At 53.3% G+C, this 21,945-nt stretch overlaps 1 protein-coding gene across 1 annotated transcript; it reads left to right on the top strand.

Annotated features, from left to right (window-relative positions):
• Nucleotides 1-5,957: 5,957 nt before the first annotated feature.
• LOC107972294 (uncharacterized) lies at nt 5,958-21,862 on the top strand. Its single transcript, XM_063797646.1, is given in 6 exon segments — nt 5,958-15,932; nt 16,959-17,392; nt 17,394-17,559; nt 17,562-17,809; nt 17,811-18,426; nt 20,012-21,862. Coding segments are annotated over 4 exon segments (915 nt in total). The 5' UTR covers nt 5,958-15,932; nt 16,959-17,140; the 3' UTR covers nt 18,060-18,426; nt 20,012-21,862.
• The last annotated feature ends 83 nt before the right edge of the window (nt 21,863-21,945 follow it).

The raw sequence follows: 21,945 nt of genomic DNA, 5'->3' as shown, positions 1-21,945 counted from the left end.
TTCTTTACAAGCCCACCAAAATTCGAACTGTCAGCTTTCCCTCTGGGGCACAGGGACACAGCTGCACCTTCTGGAGCAGGCTGACTGGGAGCAGGTGGGGGGAGAGTGTCGCCACCCAGAATGAGGGAGAAGGGGGAGATGTCAGCCTTCACAGCCAGCTGTGGGGAGAGCCAAGGAATCTGACCCTGGAATGTTTTCTCCTCTGGAGTCTACCCTTGATCTGTGCTGTGCGGTAAGTACTCACTTGTCACATAAGACTCCTTAAGTTGTCTGGGCATGGTGCCCATGCTCCCAGCACTTTGAGAGGCCTAGGCGGGTGGATCACCTGAGGTCAGGAGTTCAAGACCAGCCTGACCGACATGGTGAAACCCCTGTCTCTACAAAAAATACAAAAATTAGCCGGGCGTGGTGGTGTCTGCCTGTAGTCCCAGCATCCTGGGAGACTGAGACAGGAGAATTGCTTGAACACGGGAGGCAGAGGTTGCAGTGAGCCTAGATCATGCCATTGCACTCCAGCCTGGGCAACAGAGCGAGACTATGTCACCAGATGTTGCAGGAGAAATTCCTCTTGTGGACCCCAGGAAAGGACATTTCAAGGAGGAGGGATCAGTCAACTGAGAGATGGAGGGTGAGGAGTTGGGAGAGGCCACATTTGAAGCACGGGAAGCCCTCCTGATGTATTGAGTGCCTACTGTGTGCCAGGGAAGGTGCTGGGTTATTGAGGGGAATAAGGGGAAGGTGGCCTGGGAAGGATGTGGGAGGGGCGGCCCTGGCAGAGGGAGTATCAGGAAGCCGGGCCTGGGGAAGGGAGGAGCCCCATATGCAGCTGGACAGCATCTGTCCCGGAGGGGGACACAACAGCTCCCAATGACTGGGGTCTGACATGCCAGCCCTGGGCTCATGTGCAGTGGGAGACCTGCAGAGGGCTCAGGCAGGGAGGGATTTCTTTTCTAGTAATAAAATCACTTCAGCTTTGGCTACTGCATGGAAATGGATTGAGAGAGGCAAGGCCAGGGACACCAGCTAGGAGGCGGAGACTGCTGTCCAGGCTGGGGGTGACAGCCCCTGGGGACAGAGTGAAACTCTGTCTCAGAAAAACAAAACAAAACAAAACAAAGAACTTGAGCAGTGGCAGAGGGTAGATCCCAGCATGTGGCCCGGGGTAAGGAGAGGCGGGACCAGGGTCGAGCCATGGGCGGCCCCTCAGAGCTGGGGTCTCAGGCCAGAGACAGTCCTTCCAGGATAAAGGGACATCAGAGGTTTCTGCAGGATGCGAAGGAGGAAAGCCTGTGGGGCTCTTTGAGGCTCTGCAGAGAGAAGTCCGGATCCAGCTGCCTCCTTCCTCAGGAAGGCTGGGGGCAGCAGGGCCCAGAGAGCCTGGCGACACCATTCCTTCCCACTGGTCACCTCCCTCAGTCCTGCAGGAGCTGCTGGGACAGGGGCTGGAAGCAAGCAGGGCCCCTCAGGGTGACCAGGGCCACCAAAGGTGACTGTCAGGGTCGCTGTCCAGCTGCTTCCCCTGCTGGACACTAGGCTGCGCCAAGGAGTGCGTGCTCCAAAACTCAAGAGTGCATCCAATGCTCCAAAAGGGCAGACCAGGGAGGGGCATACTGACCCCCAGCAATATTCCTGGTCCCCAAGCCCCCCACACCCTCGAGCACACCCCAGTGTCCCTCCCAGACCGTGGGCTCAGCCCTAGGAGAGCTGCTCAGGGAGCCTCCCCTGTGGGTGTTTGCTCCTTCCCAGGCCGTGGCCCATTTCCCCTTCCTCCTTCCTGCTCAGCCCAAAGGCAGGAGTCATGGAACCCCAGGAAAAGACGGAACAGAACAGGACAGGGCCCCCAGCCCCATCTTTATCTCACCGGCTGCTGCTGGCTGCCAAGCCTCCCCTGAATGGGGGAGGGTGGTCTGTGTGAGTCAGCGGAGGCATGAAGTGGAGGAAGACGGGAGCCTCTGCCGGGCCCGTTGAGCGTGGCCTCAGAAATGGTGAGAAGTGCCCTCCCAGCTGTTCCTCCTGGCTGCCCTAGGCTCTGCAACTGCAGGGTGCTGAGGCCTCAGGCCCAGAGATTTGACCTCTGCCTTCTTGCCTCTCCCCTGAAACCAGGGCCTAGTGGGGGACTCCTGAGTCCGCTCTGCCCCAGCCCCTGGGGCCCTTGATCTTGGGAGAAAACCAAGGAGATTTTGTGGCCCCAGCCCTGCCCGGGGGATGAGAACAGAAGAGGGAGTCATGACAAGAAAGATGCAGGGCCAAAGTCCCCTCAGGCCGGGGGCCCAGGGGTGGCGATCAGGGAGCGATTCTGTGCTTCGGGTTCTGTAATCAAGGACACACCAGGCTAAAATCCTGTAGTCCTCAACCAACCCACCAGGGCATGGAGACCCATGCACATTATCAATAAGAAAGTCAGGGGCCTGGCCTTGCTCTTCCACATCTGGAATGTGGGTAGGTCCATCAGAGCCACGGTCTCTGCTGTCACTATTGGGCCCCCCGCCTCCCTGTTCCCGCCTGTCAGAGAAGCCTGGAGACAGGCACCTGATTCTATTTAAGCAACTTTTATTTTATTTTATTGTTTTCAGGGGAAAGTATGAATGCAGTCCCCCACTACCATAAATTATGCAGGCGAGTGTCCCACACTTGGGGAAATCACAGGGGTCAGCACATCCGGGGTGCAATTGAGACGGTTTGGCTCTGTTCCACTCAAATCTCATCTGGAATTGTAATCCCCACATGTCAAGGGAAGGACCTGGTAGGAAGTGATTGGATCATGGGGGTGGTTTCCACCATGCTGTTCTGGTGAAACTGAGTGAGTTCTCACGAGATCTGATGTTTTTCTTGTTTGTTTGTTTTGTTTTGTTTTTTTGAGACGGAGTTTCATTCTTGTTGCCCAAGCTAGAGAGCAGTCGCGCAATCTCTGCTCACCACAACCTCCGCCTCCTGGATTCAAGCAATTCCTGCCTCAGCCCCTCTAGTAGCGGGGATTACAGGTGCACGCCACCATGCCCGGTTAATTTTTGTATTTTTAGTAGAGACGGGGCCTCACCATGTTGGCCAAGCTGGTCTCGAACTCCTGACCTCAGGTGTTCCACCCACCTCTGCAGTGGGATAATTAAGGAATCAGAGAGACCGAGGGGTTAAGGTGGAATTATTTAATTATTTAGGTGCACTGACCCAGTGGGATTCACATCCAAAGGACTGAGGCTTGAACAAAGAGTCCGGTTACCTTTTAAGCATTTTGTGGGGTGGGGGGAGATTTGTGCTGGGGGAAGCATATTACAGAAGCGAGAAACAAAGATAATTATTCAGTCAAGACTTGCATTACATTATTTCTTACTTTTTAAGGAGCAACTTGTGTTATGACTTGAGATTATCTGTTTAGTGACCTTGCAGCTGCACAGCTAGAGAAACAGGGTCTTCACGATGCCTGGGAAAGGGAGAGATAAGGCTCACTAGCCACAGAAAAACAGGCAGTCAATTTTTAAAGGACTTTAGCTCTTTTTCTTCCTCAGGGGGAATTGGTTTTTTCTTACATACAACTGAGTTTTTGCTTACACATCTTTAAATTTCTTTTAATTCCTGTGCTACCTTGGCCTCCCAAAGTGCTGGGATTATAGGTGTGAGCCACCACACCCAGCCTGAGATCTAATGTTTTAAAAGTGTTTGGCAGTTCCCTGCTTTCTTTCTCTCTCCCTCTCTCTCTCCCCTGCCGCCATGTAAGACGTGCCTTGCTTTCCCTTCGCCTTTCACCAAGATTGTAAATTTCCTGAGGCCTCCCCAGTTTTTTGGAACTGTGAGTCAATTAATCCTTTTTTCTTTATAAATTACCCAGTCTCAGGTATTTTTTTACAGCAGTGTGAAAACGGACTAATAGAGAAAATTAGTATCAGGCGTGGGGCACTGCTATAAAGATAACCTGAAAATGTGGAAGCAACCTTGGAACTGGGTAACAGGAAGAGGGTAGAACAGTTTGGAGGACTCAGAAGAAGATAGGAAGATATGGGAAAGTCTGGAACTTCCTAGAGACTTGTTGAATGGCTTTCACCAAAATGCTGATAGTGATATGCATAATCAAGTCCAGGCTGAGGTGGTCTCAGATGGAGATAAGAAACTTGCTAGGAATTGGAGTAAAGGAGACCCTTGCTATGCTTTAGCAAAGAGACTGAAGGAATTTTGCCCCTGCCCTGTGGAACTTTGAACTTGAGAGAGATGACTTAGCATGTCCTGCAGTAGAAATTTCTTTTCTTTTTTTTTTTTTTTTTTTGAGAGGGTGTCTCTCTGTGTCACCAGGATGGAGTGAAGTGGCATGATCTTGATTTCGGCTAACTGCAACCTCTGACTCCCTGGTTCAAGTGATTCTCTTGCCTCAGCCTCCTAAGTAGCTGGGATTATAGGACACGCCACCATACCCAGCTAATTTTTATATTTTTAGTAGAGACGGGGTTTCACCATGTTGGCCAGGATGATCTCAATCTCCTGACCTCGTGATCTGACCGCCTCAGCCTCCTAAAGTGCTGGGATTACAGGTGTAAGCCACTGCACCAGGCCAGCAGTAGAAATTTCTAAGCAGCAAAGCATTCAACAGGTGACCTGTCTTTTCCTAAAAGCGTATGGTTATATGCACTCACAAAGAAATGGTTTGAAATTAGAACTTACATTTAAAAGGGAAGCAGAGCATAAAAGATTGGAAAATTTGCAGCCTGACCACGTGGTAGAAAGAAAAATTTTTTTCTGGGGAGAAATTCAAGCTAGGCCCAGGGCCCTGCTGCTCTGTGCAGCCTTGGGACATGGCGCCCTGTGCCCCAGCCACTCCAGCTCCAGCTGTGGCTAAAGAAGGCCGAGGTACAGCTCAGGCCGTCGCTTCCGAAGGTGCAAGTCCCAAGCCTTGGCAGCTTCCACGTGGTATTGGGCCTGCAGGTCTGCAGAAGACAAGAGCTGGGCTTTGGGGGCCTCCGCCTAGATTTCAGGGGATGGATGGAAATGCCTGGATGACCACGCACAGGTCGCCATGGAGAACGGCTACTGGGGCAATGCAGAGAGGAAATGTGGGCTTGGAGCCCCCACACAGACTCTCTACTGGGGCACTGCCTAGTGGAGCTGTGAGAAGAAGACCACTCTCCTCCAGACCCCAGAATGGTAGATCCACCAAGAGTTTGTACGCTGTGCCTGGAAAAGCCGCAGGCACTCAGCACCAGCCCATGAAAGCAGCTGCGGGGGCTGCACCCTGCAGAGCCACAGGGGCGGAGCTGCCCGAGGCCCTGGGAACCCACCCCTTGCATCAGCTAGCCCTGGACGTGAGACATGGAGCCAAAGAGATCACTTGGGAGCTTTAAGATTTAACGACTGCCCTGGTGGATTTGGGTCTTGCCTGAGGCCTGTAGCCCCCTTTTTTGGCCAATTTCTCCATTTTGGAAAGGGAACATTTACCCAATGCCTGTGCCCCCAATGTGTCTTGGAAGTAACTAACTTGCTTTTGAATTTACAGGCTTATAGGCAGAAGAGACTTGCCTTGTCTCAGGTGAGACTTTGGATTGGCCTTTTGGGTTGATGTTGGAATGAGTTTAGACTTTGGGGGACTGTTGGGAAGGCATGATTGAGTTTTGAAATGTGAGAAGGACATGAGGTTTGGGAGGGTCCAGGGGCAGAATGAGGTGGTTTTCTCTGTGTCCTCACCCAAATCATCTCAAACTCTAATCCCCACATGTCAAGGGAGGGGCCCGGTTGGAGGTGACTGGATCATGGGGGCAGTTTCCCCCATGCACTTCTGGTGTGAGTGAGTTCTCACAAGATCTGATGGTTTAAAAGTGTTTGGCAGCCGGGTGTGGTGGTTCATGCCTGTAATCCCAGCACTTTGGGAGGCCGAGGTGGGCGGATCACCTGAGGTCAGGAGTTCAAGACCAGCCTGGCCAACATGGTGAAACCCCATCTGTACTAAAAACACAAAATTAGCCTGGCATGGTGGTGCATGCCTGTAATCTCAGCTACTCAGCAGGCTGAGGCAGGAGAATTGCTTGAACCAGGGAGGCAGAAGTTGCAGTGAGCCAAGATCACTCCATTACACTCCAGCCTGGGCGACAAAAGCACAACTCCATCTCAAAAAAAAAAAAAAAAAAAAAAAAGATGTATAGCAGTTCCCCCAACCTTGCTTCTCCTGCTGCCATGTAGGACGTGCCTTGTTTCTCTTTAGCCTTCCCCCATGATTGCAAGTTTCCTCAGGCCTCCCCAGCCATGTGGAACTTTGAGTCAATTAAATTTCTTTTGTTTATAAATTACCCAGTCTCAGGCAGTCTTTGTTTTTGTTTTTTTGTTTTTTTTTTGATGGAGTCTTGCTGTCTCCCAGGCTGGAGTGCAGTGGCACGATCTCGGCTCACTGCAAGCTCCGCCTCCTGGGTTCACGCCATTCTCCTGCCTCAGCCTCCGGAGTAGCTGGGACTACAGGCTCCCACCACCACGCCCGGCTAATTTTTTGTATTTTTAGTAGAGACAGGGCTTCACCTGTTAGCCAGGATGGTCTCGATCTCCTGACCTCGTAATCCTCCCGCCTTGGCCTCCCAAAGTGCTGGGATCACAAGCGTGAGCCACTGTGCCCAGCCCTTAGGTATTCTTTATAGCTGTGTGAAAATGGACTAATACAGCAACAGATCAGCCTTGCCCTGGGAAACCCACCTCTGCGATCATGGTATTTCCCCTGCCAGGGAAGTATAAGCAGGTTTTATTAAGATGCCAGGGCGACAGCGCCAGGTCAGAGCTGCGGCAGGAACGCCAGGCAGGGGGACTGAGTGTGCGGGAGGGGGGCGGGGCACAGGACAGCTGAGGGAGGGGTCAGGGTGGGTGCACGGTGACGGGGAGGGCAAAGGTGGTGTCAGTATCTTCATTTTGAGGATTGGGGTTCAGAGCACTTCTGGGGTGTCAGCTCCTCCTTGCCCCCCGTGTGGCTCCGTAGGACTGGAAAGAGGACATGAAGAGCTCTGATGAAGAGCTCTGACAAAGAGCAGCAGAAACTCTGGAACTGTTTCCAGAGGGCCTGCACTTCATGGACCAGGGCCACCACCTTCTCCTTCACCCAGGCCAGAACCCTGTGCCACCAGGTCTGCAGCCGCTGCAGCATGGCCTGGAACCATCTCATGACCTCGTCACAAAAGCTCTCCCCAGGCTCCTCGGTTGCGGGATCCTCAACATCCAGGACAGGGGATCTGTTGCCTCGGCACCGTAATCCATCCCTTTCTTTTTCAAGTAGAGGAGTGAGCTCCTGTGGAATGGGAGCACCATTCAGTGTCTGTAGGTGAGGGTGTCAGCCCCAGGCCCTGGCCACACCCCGGCCTGTCAGCCTTTTCCTGAGCCTGGGAGACGAGGCCCACAGGTGTTGGTTTCCTGGCTATAAACAAAGTCTCTGCAGCACAGTGACACGTTCATGATGGCCATGACGCCCACACTGGAAGGTTGTGGGTTTACCGGAATGAGGGCAAGGAACACCTGGCCTACCCAGAATGGAAAACCGCTTAAAGGCGTTCTTAAACCACAAACAATAGCCTGAGCGATCTGTGCCTTAAGGACATGCTCCTGCTGCAGTTCACTAGCCAGACCCACCCCTTTATTTCCACCCGTCCCTTCGCTTCACATAAGGGATACTTTTAGTTAATGGAATATCTATAGAAACAATGCTAATGACTGACTTGCTGTTAATAAATATGTGGGTAAACCTCTGTTGGGGCTCTCAGCTCTGAAGGCTGTGAGACCCCTGATTTCCCACTTCACACCTCTGTACTTCTGTGTGTGTGTCTTTAATTCCTCTAGCGCCGCTGGGTTAGGGTCTCCCCGACCGAGGCTCGAATCCAGGTCGAAGGGTCGCCGGAGCGATGGTTGGAGAACGTGGAAGGAGCTGGAGGACACCCGAGTATTCTTAAAGCAATCCCCATGGTGAGTAAGAAGGGGAGCTCGGAAGCATCAGGGTAACAATGGGATTGGTTTGGGGTCTGGTTCCTTCCACCTTGGAACCTTTTCAAGCTAATGAGGAGGGAGGAGAGTATAACGAAGTAACAGAAGAGGTTACAGAGCAGGTTTATTTGCCAGCTGAAGCTAAAGCGGCAAAGGAGGGAGACGTTCATCCCTACCCTTCTGCACCCCCTACTTATTATTTTGAAGAAAAAGAGCGGCCTGACCCTCCAGATCTTTCTTTTCCGGAGGATACTGGGCGAAAAGTAGTTGCTCCAGTGACTGAGCAGCACCTCGAGCGACCTCTCTTAGTTCTATTCAGGCAGGAACTCAGCAAGCTAGACGAGAGGGTGATTTAGAGGCTTGGCAGTTCACTGTTAGGATACACCCCCCAGATCAACAGGGAAATATTATAGCTACATTTGAGCCTTTCCCTTTTAAATTACTCAAAGAATTTAAACAAGATATTCATACTAAAAAAGAATGTAGAAAATATCAAGGAGTCAGGCCACGAGATAGGGGAAAAAAGAAAACTGCTGAGCCTGAAATATGTCCAAAATGTAAAAAAGGAAAACATTGGGCTAATCAGTGTCACTCTAAGTTTGATAAAGCTGGAAACCCGATTTCGGGAAATGCCATGAGGTGCCCGTCCCGGGCCCGGTTCTAAATCAGGGCATTTCCAGCTCAGGCCTTTCCCTCACCCCCGTACAATGTCTGTCCCCCGCCACAGCCGATAGTGCCGCAGTAGATTTATGCTGCACGAAAGCCGTGAGCTTTCTGCCAGGGGAACACCCGCAAAAGGTCTCAACAGGAGTCTGTGGACCCTTGCCAGCGGGGCAATAGGATTACTTTTAGGAAGGTCTAATTTAAGTTTAAAAGGGGTACAAATACATACAGGAGTCATTGATTCAGATCACAATGGGGAAATTCAAATTGTTATATCTACTTCTGTTCCCTGGAAAGCAGAGCCAGGAGAATATGTATCACAGCTCCTGATTGTGCCGTATGTGGGAATGGGGAAAAGTGGAACTAAACGAACAGGAGGATTTGGAAGCACAAATAAACAAGGCAAAGTGGCTTATTGGGTAAATCAAATTGCTGATAAACGTCCTACCTGTGAAATAACTATTCAGGGAAAGAAATGTAAAGGTTTGGTAGATACAGGAGCAGACATTTCAATCATTTCTCTACAGCACTGGCCATCCGCATGGCCAAGTCAACCCGCTCAATTTAACATAGTTGGAGTTGGTAAAGCCCCTGAAGTATATCAAAGTAGTTATATTCTGCATTGTGAGGGGCCCGATGGACAACCTGGGAATATTCAACCAATTATAACTTCTGTGCCTGTAAATTTATGGAGAAGAGATTTATTACAACAATGGGGAGCACAAGTTCTAATTCCAGAACAATTATATAGCCCTCAAAGTCAACATATCATGCATGAAATGGGGTATGTCCCTGGTACGGGACTAGAAAAAAAATTTGCAAGGTTTGAAAAAACCGCTTCAATTGGAAAGACAAAGTTCCCGCCAAGGTTTAGGATATCATTTTTGATGGCGGCCATTGTTAAGCCTCCAGAACCTACACCTTTAAAACAGTTAACAGAAAAGCCAATTTGGATAGAAAAATGGCCGCTAAGTAAATAGAAACTGGAGGCTTTAGAGAAATTAGTTACTGAACAATTAGAAAATGGGCACATAGCGCCAACATTTTCCCCTTGGAATTCTCCAGTTTTCATAATTAAAAAAAAAATCAGGTAAATGGAGAATGTTAACCGACTTAAGAGCCATTAATTCAGTTACACAACCTATGGGAGCATGACAGCCAGGACTGCCTTCTCCTGCTATAATTCCAAAAAATTGGCCTTTAATAGTCATAGATTTAAAAGACTGTTTCTTTACTATCCCCTTAGCTAAGCAAGACTGTGAATGGTTTGCATTTACAATTCCTGCAGTCAACAACCTGCAGCCTGCTAAGTGTTTTCATTGTTTTACAGATGGGTCTAGTAATGGTAAAGCTTCTTATTCTGGCTCAAAAAGTAGTTTTCCAGATGCCTTATAAAAAGCAAAGTTTGGGATCTTCAGAGAAGGACTGTGTGGTAGATAGAGCTCCCTCTCCCCTCTCCCCTCTCCCCTCTCCCCTCCCCCCTTTCCCCTCTCCCCTCTCCCCTCTTTCCACGGTCTCCCTCTGATGCCGAGCCGAAGCTGGACTGTACTGCTGCCATCTCAGCTCACTGCAACCTCCCTGCCCGATTCTCCTGCCTCAGCCTGCCGAGTGCCTGCGATTGCAGGCGTGCGCCGCCACGCCTGACTGGTTTTCGTATTTTTTTGGTGGAGACGGGGTTTCGATGTGTCGGCTGGGCTGGTCTCCAGCTCCTAACCGCGAGTGATCCGCCAGCCTCGGCCTCCGGAGGTGCCGGGATTGCAGACGGAGTCTCGTTAACTCAGTGCTCAATGGCGCCCAGGCTGGAGTGCAGTGGCGTGATCTCGGCTCGCTACAACCACCTCCCAGCCGCCTGCCTTGGCCTCCCTAAGTGCCGAGATTGCAGCCTCTGCCTGGCAGCCACCCCGTCTGGGAAGTGAGGAGCGTCTCCGCCTGACTGCCCATCGTCTGGGATGTGAGGAGCCCCTCTGCCTGGCTGCCCAGTCTGGAAAGTGAGGAGCGTCTCTGCCCGGCCGCCATCCCATCTAGGAAGTGAGGAGCGCCTCTTCCCGGCCGCCATCACATCTGGGAAGTGAGGAGCGTCTCTGCCCGGCCGCCCATCGTCTGAGATGTGGGGAGCACCTCTGCCCTGCCGCCCCGTCCGGGATGTGAGGAGTGTCTCTGCCCGGCCGCCCTGTCTGAGAAGTGAGGAGACCCTCTGCCTGGCAACCGCCCCGTCTGAGAAGTGAGGAGCCCCTCCGCCCGACAGCCACCCCGTCTGAGAAGTGAGGAGTGTCCTCCCTCCTCGTCTGGAAGGGAGGTGGGGGGGTCAGCCCCCCGCCCGGCCAGCCGCCCCGTCCGGGAGGCGAGGGGTGCCTCTGCCCGGCCGCCCCTACCGGGAAGTGAGGAGCCCCTCTGCCCGGCCAGCCGCCCCATCCGGGAGGGAGGTGGGGGGGTCAGCCCCCCGCCCGGCCAGCCGCCCCGTCCGGGAGGGAGGTGGGGGGATCAGCCCCCCGCCTGGCCAGCCGCCCCATCCGGGAGGGAGGTGGGGGGATCAGCCCCCCGCCTGGCCAGCCGCCCCGTCCGGGAGGGAGGTGGGGGGATCAGCCCCCTGCCCGGCCAGCCGCCCTGTCCAGGAGGTGGGGGGGGGCGCCTCTGCCCGGCCGCCCCTACTGGGAAGTGAGGAGCCCCTCTGCCCGGCCAGCCGCTCTGTCTGGGAGGGAGGTGGGGGGGTCAGCCCCCGGCCCGGCCAGCTGCCCCGTCCGGGAGGGAGGTGGGGGGGTTAGCCCCCCGCCTGGCCAGCCGCCCCATCCGGGAGGTGAGGGGCGCCTCTGCCCGGCCGCCCCTTCTGGGAAGTGAGGAGCCCCTCTGCCCGGCCAGCCGCCCCGTCCGGGAGGGAGGTGGGGGGGGTCAGCCCCCCGCCCGGCCAGCCGCCCCGTCCGGGAGGGAGGTGGGGGGTCAGCCCCCCGCCCGGCCAGCCGCCCCGTCCGGGAGGGAGGTGGGGGGGTCAGCCCCCCGCCCGGCCAGCCGCCCCGTCCTGGAGGGAGGTGGGGGGGTCAGCCCCCTGCCCGGCCAGCCGCCCTGTCCGGGAGGTGAGGGGCGCCTCTGCCCGGCCGCCCCTACCGGGAAGTGAGGAGCCCCTCTGCCCGGCCAGCCGCCCCCTCCGGGAGGGAGGTGGGGGGGTCAGCCCCCCGCCAGGCCAGCCGCCCCGTCGGGGAAGTGAGGGGCACCTCTGCCCGGCCGCCCCTACTGGGAAGTGAGGAGCCCCTCTGCCCGGCCAGCCGCCCTGTCCGGGAGGGAGGTGGGGGGTCAGCCCCCCGCCCGGCCAGCCGCCCCGTCCGGGAGGGAGGTAGGGGGGGTCAGCCCCCCGCCCGGCCAGCCGCCCCATCCGGGAGGTGAGGGGCGCTTCTGCCCGGCCGCCCCTACTGGGAAGTGAGGAGCTCCTCTGCCCGGCCACCACCCCATCTGGGAGGTGTACTCAACAGCTCACTGAGAACGGGCCATGAAGACAATGGCGGTTTTGTGGAATAGAAAGGGGGGAAAGGTGGGGAAAAGATTGAGAAATCGGATGGTTGCTGTGTCTGTGTAGAAAGAGGTAGACATGGGAGACTTTTCATTTTGTTCTGTACTAAGAAAAATTCTTCTGCCTTGGGATCCTGTTGATCTGTGACCTTACCCCCAACCCTGTGCTCTCTGAAACATGTGCTGTATCCACTCAGGGTTGAATGGATTAAGGGCGGTGCAAGATGTGCTTTGTTAAACAGATGCTTGAAGGCGGCATGCTCGTTAAGAGTCATCACCACTCCTTAATCTCAAGTACCCAGGGACACAAACACTGCGGAAGGCCGCAGGGTCCTCTGCCTAGGAAAACCAGAGAACTTTGTTCACTTGTTTATCTGCTGACCTTCCCTCCACTATTGTCCTGTGACCCTGCCAAATCCCCCTCTGCGAGAAACACCCAAGAATGATCAATAAAAAAGAAAAAAAAAAAGACTAAATAAAAAAAAAAAAAGCAAAGTTTGTAGCTGTAATTGAGGTATTGACTGCTTTTGATAGCCTATTAATGTGATTTCTGATTCTTCATATGTGGCTCATTCCACACAGTTAATTAAAAATGCTCAGTTACTATTTCATACAGATAAACAACTGATGACAAAAACAAAAAAGGGGGAGAGATAGGGATTATGGGACAGTCCATACACAATTGAATCTAGCATTATTAACTTTAAATTTTTTGAACCTGCCCAAAGGCCAGATGTCATCAGCAGCTGAACAGCATCTCCAGAAACCAGCTGCAAAGACGGAAGCAGAACAACTGGTTTGGTGGAGAGATCTGATAACAAAAAGTTGGGAAACAGGTAAAATAATAACTTGGGGTAGAAGTTATGCTTGTGTTTCTCCAGGCCAAAATCAACAGCTGGTTTGGATACCATCAAGACACCTGAAATCTTATCATGAGTCAGATGCTGAGGAAGAGACTCCGGGAGGATCCCGAGGACGCCCCAGTTGCAGCCATGTTGAGACTGACACTGAGGAGGACCCCAACTGTCACGAGCAACACCTGTCGAACACAGCCACCCACCTGGGGACAGATCAAGAAGCTGTCACAGATGGCAGAAGAAAACCTGAGGAAAGCGGGACAACCAGTCACAATGAGTAATTTCATGGTAGCTATGATAGCAGTTATCACCAGTGCTGTGAGTATTCCTTCAATAAGGGCTGACACAGAGAACAATTATACTTATTGGGCATATTTATCAACCTTGGCTGGCAATAATGCCTAGATGTAATCACTCTATGACACAGTTACACATGCTTTCTGATCTCAGTATTTACCATAATCTGCTCCTATAATTGAGGCATACCGCCCTTAAAAACCTATTTGTAAACAAAATTGAACCTGGCCAGAAAAAATGAACGTACTTGTTTAGGAAGACTGCATTGCAGAACAGGCAGAGGTGCTGTGCAGAGATTCCTATGGAATAATTATTGACTGGTCCCCTAAGGGGATGTTTAGCTTAAATTGCACCTCTCAGTCTGCGTGCCACGGCCACACTATGTGCAGCTGGTCTGAACAAAATGGTCAGATGGTAGAAACGATAAGAAGTATGGCAAAAGTTCCTGTTATCTGGAACCATGGTGGTATAGTGGCACCTCAACCTCAAATGATATGGCCTGCTCTAGGAGCTAAACATTAAGGATTTGTAGAAACCATTAATAGCTCTTAATAAGATCAAAATTGGGGAAAGAATAAAGCATCTAGAAGGACACTCTACAAGCTTTTTGGATACAGTAAAATTAAAAGAAAAAATATTTAAAGCATCCCAGGCACACCTGACCTTAATACCAGCAACTGGAGTGCTTAAAGGAACTGCAGACAGATTTGCAGCTAGTAACCCATTAAAATGGATAAAAATACTTGGAAGCTCTGTAATTTCAATGATGTTTGTGCTTTTAATCTGTGTTGTTTGTCTTTGTATAGTCTGCAGATGTGGATCCTAACTCCTGCGAGAAGTAACTCACAGTGACAAAGCTACCTTTGCTTTTATTGAGTTGCAAATCAAAGAAGGGGGGACATGTTGGGAACAGGCCCCCCAAGATCTGGCCATAAACTGGCCCCAAAACTGGCTATAAACGAAATCTCTGCAGCACTGTGACACGTTCATGATGGCCGTGACACCCACGCTGGAAGGTTGTGGGTTTACCGGAATGAGGGCAAGGGACACCTGGCCCACCCAGGGCGGAAAACCGCTTAAAGGCGCTCTTAAACCACAAACAATAGCCTGAGTGATCTGTGCCTTAAAGACACACTCCTGCTGCAGGTAACTAACCAGACCCACCCCTTTACTTCGGCCCATCCCTTCATTTCCCATAATGGATAGTTTTAGTTAATCTATTATCTATAGAAACAATGCTAATGACTGACGTACTATTAATAAATCTGTGGGTAAACCTCTGTTCCGGGCTCTCAGCTCTGAAGGCTGTCAGACCCCTGATTTCCCACTTCACACCTCTGTATTTCTGTGTGTGTGTCTTTTAATTCCTCTAGCGCCCCTGGTTTAGGATCTCCCTGACCGAGCTGGTCTTGGCAAGCGGAGGTTGCCCCTGCACCAGGAAAGGGGGGCACAGGAAGGCCCTGCAAGTGCAGGTGCAGCCAACAGGAACAGCAGGACACCTTCCAGAGGTGACCCCAGCCGCCTCTGCCCAGCACCCCCCTGCCCCAATCCTCCATGATCCCTGTCTCCAGTCACCCACTCAGCATGGCTGTGCTGGACACTGGGCCACAGGGCTGAAGCGACCCAGAGAACACATAGAGGAAGGGGCCACCTTACACACAGATGGGGACCCTCCTCTGGGAAGGGAGCACTTTTTGCACAGAAGTTTGAGGGGAAGGAGCTGGGTGTGGTGGCTCACTCCTGTAATCCTAGCACTTTGGGAGGCTCAGGTGGGAGTTTCACTTGAGCCCAGGAGCTCAAGACCAGCCTGGGCAACATAAGGAGAACCCCCTTCTCTACAAAAAAATTAAAAAATAGCCAGGAATGGTGGTGCACGCCTGTGGTCCCAGCTACTCAGGTTCCAAGCTGAGGCAGGGAGGCAGGAGGCTTGCTTGAGCTGGGGAGGTCGAGGCTGCAGTGACGCATGACCATGTCACTGAACTCCAGCCTGGACAACAGAACAAGGCCCCGTCTCAAAAAAAGAAAGAAAAGAAAAAGAAACTTGAACTTGAGGGTGCAGTGGGGCAGGGGCAGGAGCCTATAAGGTGCGTGCCATTCTCTGCTGGCAGCCCCAGCCCCGGCAGCATACCCTTCTCCCAGCTCCAGTCTATGGTCAGCAACCCTCACCCATCTCCCCCATCTGCTGGGGATGTAGGTCCATGTCCTTGACCCAAGACCCTCCCTCATTCCTGCCCCCATCCCTCCTCAAGCCATATCCCTTACATCCCTTGAGTCCTCCATCCCCCCTTCCCCATCTCCCTGTCCACAGCCTCTGCCCCTCCTCTCCCTACCCTGTACCACCCCCACCCCAGGTCTTCCTCCATCTCCTTGGGAACACAGAGCTCCTCTAGCAGGCACTCTCAGAACACAGCCTGCCGGCCCCAGCGCCAGGCCTGGCTCCCAGCCTCTTCCCACCACAGCAGCCTCTTCCCTCCGGATTCAGCTCAGGCGCCAGGACCAGCAGGACCGAGACGCTTCCCACGTCAGCCCTGGCCAAAGCCCAGCTCCTTATCCATCGGTGAGCTGCCTGCCAGCTCCTGCTCCAGCTGCTGAGAGGCCTGAAGAAACCAAGACAGAGACATAGCCCTGCAGCACCACAGGGAGGCCCCAATTACCCCATGCGGATGAGTTTCATGGCCATCTCTAACTAAGGTCAGCACTGTTCAGGGCAGGTTCATAGGTAACGACCTGGTGAACTGAAAAGCAAATTTCTCTCGGTCCCTAAAGCCACTCGCTGAGCGTCTTAAGCATGAATCGTGAGTCCTAAGAGGGGTAGCAAACATGTTTTCATTCACTTCTCACCAAACCTGTCCCCTATGTCCATTTTACAGAGGAGGAAACTGAGGCACAGAGACTTCAAGGTAGATGGCCAGGTACCCTGGCTCTGCCAGCCTGCCTTTCAGCAGGCGCTTCAGTGGTCTTGCTCAAATCACATGTGCGCTGATGAATGTCCTTGTTGACTGTAGGTTCTCTTGTTGCTCTGAGTCCTTTTTCTGAGAAACTGAAAACGTTTGGTGTTTTGATCAGGGCCATATCATTCATCTCTCACCTTCTATCCTGCCTTGCATCTCTTTAACCACACTGAGCTTCCGGGCCCTGCACCCCTTCCTGCACCCTTGTCACACCATGCATCTGGGGGAAGTTACACAACCACAACTGTGCAGACCCAGCCTCACGAGATTCTCAGAGGGCAGTCCACAGGGGCCCCAGCACCTCCTATCATCCTTGCCCCAGGCTTTGGCAGGCAGCTCCTGCACACTCCCCTCAGCCCCATGCCAGGCCCACAGCCCCTCAAGCTTCCATCCAGCCCCAGCCCCCAACTTTCTTTTCTCTTTTTTTTTTTTTTGGAGACGGTGTCTTCCTCTGTCACCCAGGCTGGAGTGCAATGGCATGATCTCAGCTCACTGCAACCTCTGCCTCCTGGGTTCAAGTGATTCTCCTGCCTCAGCCTCCTGAGTAGCTGGGATTACAGGCGCCCTCCCAACACACCCAGCTAATTTTTGTATTTTTAGTAGAGACGGGGTTTCACCATGTTGGCCAGGCTGGTCTCAAACTCCTGACCTCAGGTGATCCCCCCCCGCCTCAGCCTCCCAAAGTGCTGGGATTACAGGTGTCAGCCACCGCGCCCGGCCCTCAGCCCCAACTTTCAAATGACAATTGTGTTTCCTGTTTCATCAGGACAGGACATCGATGTCATCTGTAACTTCCAGTGCACTGGGACACACAGCTGTATCTCCCCATGCTCTCCTCCTGCCCCTCCCGGTGTGAGGACTTAGCCTGGATCACCTCCTCCAGGACAAGAACGACCTACCAGCATCTATCCATCCAATCTCCCCACCCATCCATCACTGCCTCTGTGCATGCATCCTTCCAACCATTCATACACGCCTCTGTGCATGCATCTGTCTGTCTGTCCCTGCCTCTGTGCCTGCATCTGTCCATCCATCCCTGCCTCTGTGCCTGTATCTGTCCATCTATCCCTGCCTATGTGTATGCATCTGTCTGTCCATCCATCCCTGCCTCTATGCCTGCATCTGTCCCTCCGTCCATCCCTGCCTCTGTGCATGCATCCTTCTGTACATCCCTGCCTCTGTGCATTCATCTATCCGTCTATCCATCCCTGCCTCTGTGCATGCATCTACCCATCCATTCATCCTTGCCTCTGCACATGCATCCGTCCATACATCCCTGCCTCTGTGCATGCATCTGTCCATTCATCCATCCCTGCCCCTGTGCATCCATCTATCCATTCATCCCTGCCTCTGTGTAGGCATCTGTCCATCCATCCCTACCTGTTTGCATTCATCTGTCTCTCCATTCCTGCCTCTGTGCATGCATCTGTCCATCCATCCATCCCTGCCTCTATGCATGCATCTGTCCATCTATCCATCCCTCTCTCTGTGCATGCCTCTGTCCATCTATCCATCCCTGCCTCTGTGCATGCATCTGTCATGCTATCCAACCCTGCCTCTGTGCATGCATCTGTCAGTCTATCCATCCTCCATCCCTTTCTTTGTATCAGCTTATCCTGTACTGAGTGCTCACAACTCCTTCATCCTAAGACGCTCATTGGACCTATTCCCTCCCCCGACTCCACGCCGCTCTCTGCCCTCCCTTCCTGGTCAAGTTCTCCAGCCAGTGGTCTCAACTCAATCTTCACTTCCTCCGCTCCTCTCATGCCTAAGCCCACTGCCGCCTAAATTCTTCCGCAACCCACTGGGCCTACAGGCAATAAAAAGGTCACCTTGTCCCTGGAGGACCAAACATAGGCCCATGTAACTTACTGGGCTTGTTTTTGCCCCAGCCGCGGCTGACCACCTCCTCGTTCACTCTTTTTCTTGATCACCTTTGGGCTCAGTCTTTCCCCATCTCTGTTGAGTTCTTCTCCCCTGCCACCTACTCCTTCATGCTGGGGTTCTCTGTAGCTCTGTACCTGACAGTCACGTTCCACCCTTTCCTCCCAGAAGCTCGCCAACCCCCGTGGACTGCTGGCTCTCAAGGCGACCGCTAGCCCAGCTCCGACAGCAGCTGACAATGCACAGTATGCGGCCCGGGGCAGGCCCTGTGCTGAGAGGCATGGGTGAATCGCTCATTTCATCGGCAAGCCCACGCCACCAGCAGGCGCCGTTCTCCTCGCATTTCTCAGGTGAGGAACCTGAGACAATGAGGTTAAGGAAGTTGTTCATTACAAGTGGAAGAACCCTGACTTACTTGAATTCAACTTTGAAGCCCACATTCTCTTTTTGTGTGTGTGTGACAGGGTCTCACTTTGTCACCCAGGCCGCAGTGCAGTGGTGTGAACACAGCTCATTGCAGTCTCAACCTCCCTGACTCAAGCAATCCTCCTGCCTTAGCCTCCTGAGTAGCTGGGACTACAAGCATGTGCCACCACGCCCAGCCGAAGCCCATATGTGAATGTTGAGGCACACAGCCTCCCCAGCCTCTGCCTCACCAAGCCCTCCGCAGGGCCTAGGCACCCTCCCTGGCTGCCCCCTTCCCCCGTCACTCAGGCTCCCCAGCAGCCAATGTAGTTAACATGGGGCTACAAAGAGCTGGGCCTGGCCTCAGGCGGGACCGCCTCCCCGGCATTGCCATCCCTGCTGCAGAGCTCCCATGCGATCAGCCTCCTCTCCAGCTGAGACCACATCCTCACTCAGCTTCTAGGCTGTTCCTGCTCCCCATTCCCCTCAGCACATGGCCCCTGAGAAACTGCTTGCACAAGAGTTTCCCTCTGGAGCCCCACCTCTGGGGAACGTGACCTCAGACAGAGGAGACCAAGCTCTAGGGCAGGATCCTCCACCTCCCTTGCCCCACCCGTGTGGCCAGCCCGGAGCGCTGCAGACTCCCGCCCAGATCTGCACTTGTGCCTGCCTTCTGCCAGCCTGCTCCTCCTCCTCCCACTCTCACACCTGCATTAACAGCACCAGGACGCCATCCTCCAAGGGCCCCAGCCTCATCTCCCCTGTCACCAGGATCCAGCCAGATCTCAATCCTTGCCCATCCTAACTGAACCTCCCTCAGATCCATCCACTTCCCCCTTCCCCGGGACCACACTCCACCATCTCTTGCCTGGACCCTGCGAGAACTTCCTGCCTCCCTGCCTCTATCCTACCCTCTGTCCCCTGCTGAAGCTGATGATAGTTCCGGAATGCAAAACGCCTTAATGATTCCCCCATTGAACAAAGTCTTCCACATGCTTTCAAGGCCCTTGGTGATCCGGGACCTGCCGCCTTCTGCAGTCTCCCTACTGATGCCATAGTTTTGGCTTCTGGCCTCAGATGTCCCGGGTCATTTCTCTGCTCAGTGTCTCCTCGTACCCCTGACTCAGCTGGCTCACTGCTTTCCCATTGGATCTCAAACCTGTGTACCCGGGGAGAGCAGAACCCTGTATGTCTTGTCTTGTGCTAGTAGGCGCTCAGCGTGTTTGTGCATGCATCTGTCCATCCATCCCTGCCTCTGTGCACGCATCTGTCCATCCATCCATAGCAGTGACCTATGATTGCACCACTGCACTGCAGCCTCAGCAACATAGCAAGAACCTGTCCCTTGTTTTTTTTTTTGTTTGTTTGAGATGGAGTCTTGGTCCTTCACCAGGCTGGAGTACAGTGGCGCAATCTTGGCCCACTGTAACCTTGGACTCCCTGGTTGAAGTGGTTCTCCTGCCTCAACCTCCCAAGTAGCTGGGATTACAGGCGTGTGCCACCATGCCTAGCTAATTTTTGCATTTTTAGTCCAGATAGCGTTTCACCATGTTGGCCGGGATGGTCTCGACATCCTGACTTCGTGATCTGCCGGCCTCGGCCTCCCAAAGTGCTGGGATTACAGACATGAGCCACTGCACTCCGCCAGCAGTAGAAATTTCTAAGCACCAAAGCATTCAACAGGTGACCTGTCTATTCTTGAAAGCATACGGTTACATGCACTCACAAAGAGATGCTTTGGAATTAGAACTTATACTTAAAGGGAAGCAGAGCATAAAAGATGGAAAATTTGCAGCCTGACCATGTGGTAGAAAAGAAAACCCATTTCCTGGGGATTAATTCAAGCTAGGCCTAGGGCCCCGCTACTCTGTGCAGCCTCGGGACGTGGCGCCCTGTGCCCCAGCCACTCCAGCTCCAGCTGTGGCTAAAGAAGGCCAAGGTACAGCTCAGGCCGTCGCTTCCGAAGGTGCAAGTCCCAAGCCTTGGCAGCTTCCACGTGGTGTTGGGCCTGCAGGTCTGCAGAAGACAAGAGCTGGGCTTTGGGGGCCTCCGCCTAGATTTCAGGGGATGGATGGAAATGCCTGGATGACCACGCACAGGTCGCCATGGAGAACGGCTACTGGGGCAATGCAGAGAGGAAATGTGGGCTTGGAGCCCCCACACAGACTCTCTACTGGGGCACTGCCTAGTGGAGCTGTGAGAAGAAGACCACTCTCCTCCAGACCCCAGAATGGTAGATCCACCAAGAGTTTGTACGCTGTGCCTGGAAAAGCCGCAGGCACTCAGCACCAGCCCATGAAAGCAGCTGCGGGGGCTGCACCCTGCAGAGCCACAGGGGCGGAGCTGCCCGAGGCCCTGGGAACCCACCCCTTGCATCAGCGAGCCCTGGACGTGAGACATGGAGCCAAAGAGATCACTTGGGAGCTTTAAGATTTAACGACTGCCCTGGTGGATTTGGGTCTTGCCTGAGGCCTGTAGCCCCCTTTTTTGGCCAATTTCTCCAATTTGGAAAGGGAACATTTACCCAATGCCTGTGCCCCCAATGTGTCTTGGAAGTAACTAACTTGCTTTTGAATTTACAGGCTTATAGGCAGAAGGGACTTGCCTTGTCTCAGGTGAGACTTTGGATTGGCCTTTTGGGTTGATGTTGGAATGAGTTTAGACTTTGGGGGACTGTTGGGAAGGCATGATTGAGTTTTGAAATGTGAGAAGGACATGAGGTTTGGGAGGGTCCAGGGGCAGAATGAGATGGTTTTCTCTGTGTCCTTACCCCAATCATCTCAAACTGTAATCCCCACATGTCGAGGGAGGGGCCGGGCTGGAGATGATTGCATCATGGGGGCGGTTTCCCCCATGCACTTCTGGTGTAAGTGAGTGAGTTCTCACAAGATCTGGTGGGTTAAAAGTGTTTGGCAGCCGGGCGCGGTGGCTCATGCCTGTAATCCCAGCACTTTGGGAGGCCGAGGTGGGCAGATCACCTGAGGTCAGGAGTTCAAGACCAGCCTGGCCAACATGGTGAAGCCCCATCTGTACTAAAAATACAAAATTAGCCTGGTATGGTGGCGCATGCCTCTAACCCCAGCTACTCAGCAGGCTGAGGCAGGAGAATCACTTGAACCAGAGAGACAGAGGTTGCAGTGAGCCGAGATCACCCCATTGCACTCCAGCCTGGGCGACGAGAGCGAAACTCCATCTCAAATAAAAAAAACACACAAACACGCAGACAAAAGTGTTTGGTAGTTCCCCCCACCCTGCTTCTCCTGCTGCCATGTAGGACGTGCCTTGCTTCTCTTCCGCCTTCCCCCATGACTGTAAGCTTCCTCAGGCTTCCCCAGCCATGTGGAACTGTGAGTCAGTTAAACTTCTTTTCTTTATACATTACCCAGTCTCAGGCATTCTTTATAGCTGTGTGAAAACGGACTAATACGGCAACAGATCAGCCTTGCCCTGGGAAACCCACCTCC

This window comes from Pan troglodytes, chromosome 18 (assembly GCF_028858775.2).
Source record: "Pan troglodytes isolate AG18354 chromosome 18, NHGRI_mPanTro3-v2.0_pri, whole genome shotgun sequence".
Lineage (NCBI taxonomy): Eukaryota > Metazoa > Chordata > Mammalia > Primates > Hominidae > Pan > Pan troglodytes.
This window is presented reverse-complemented; position numbering and strand designations above follow the sequence as displayed.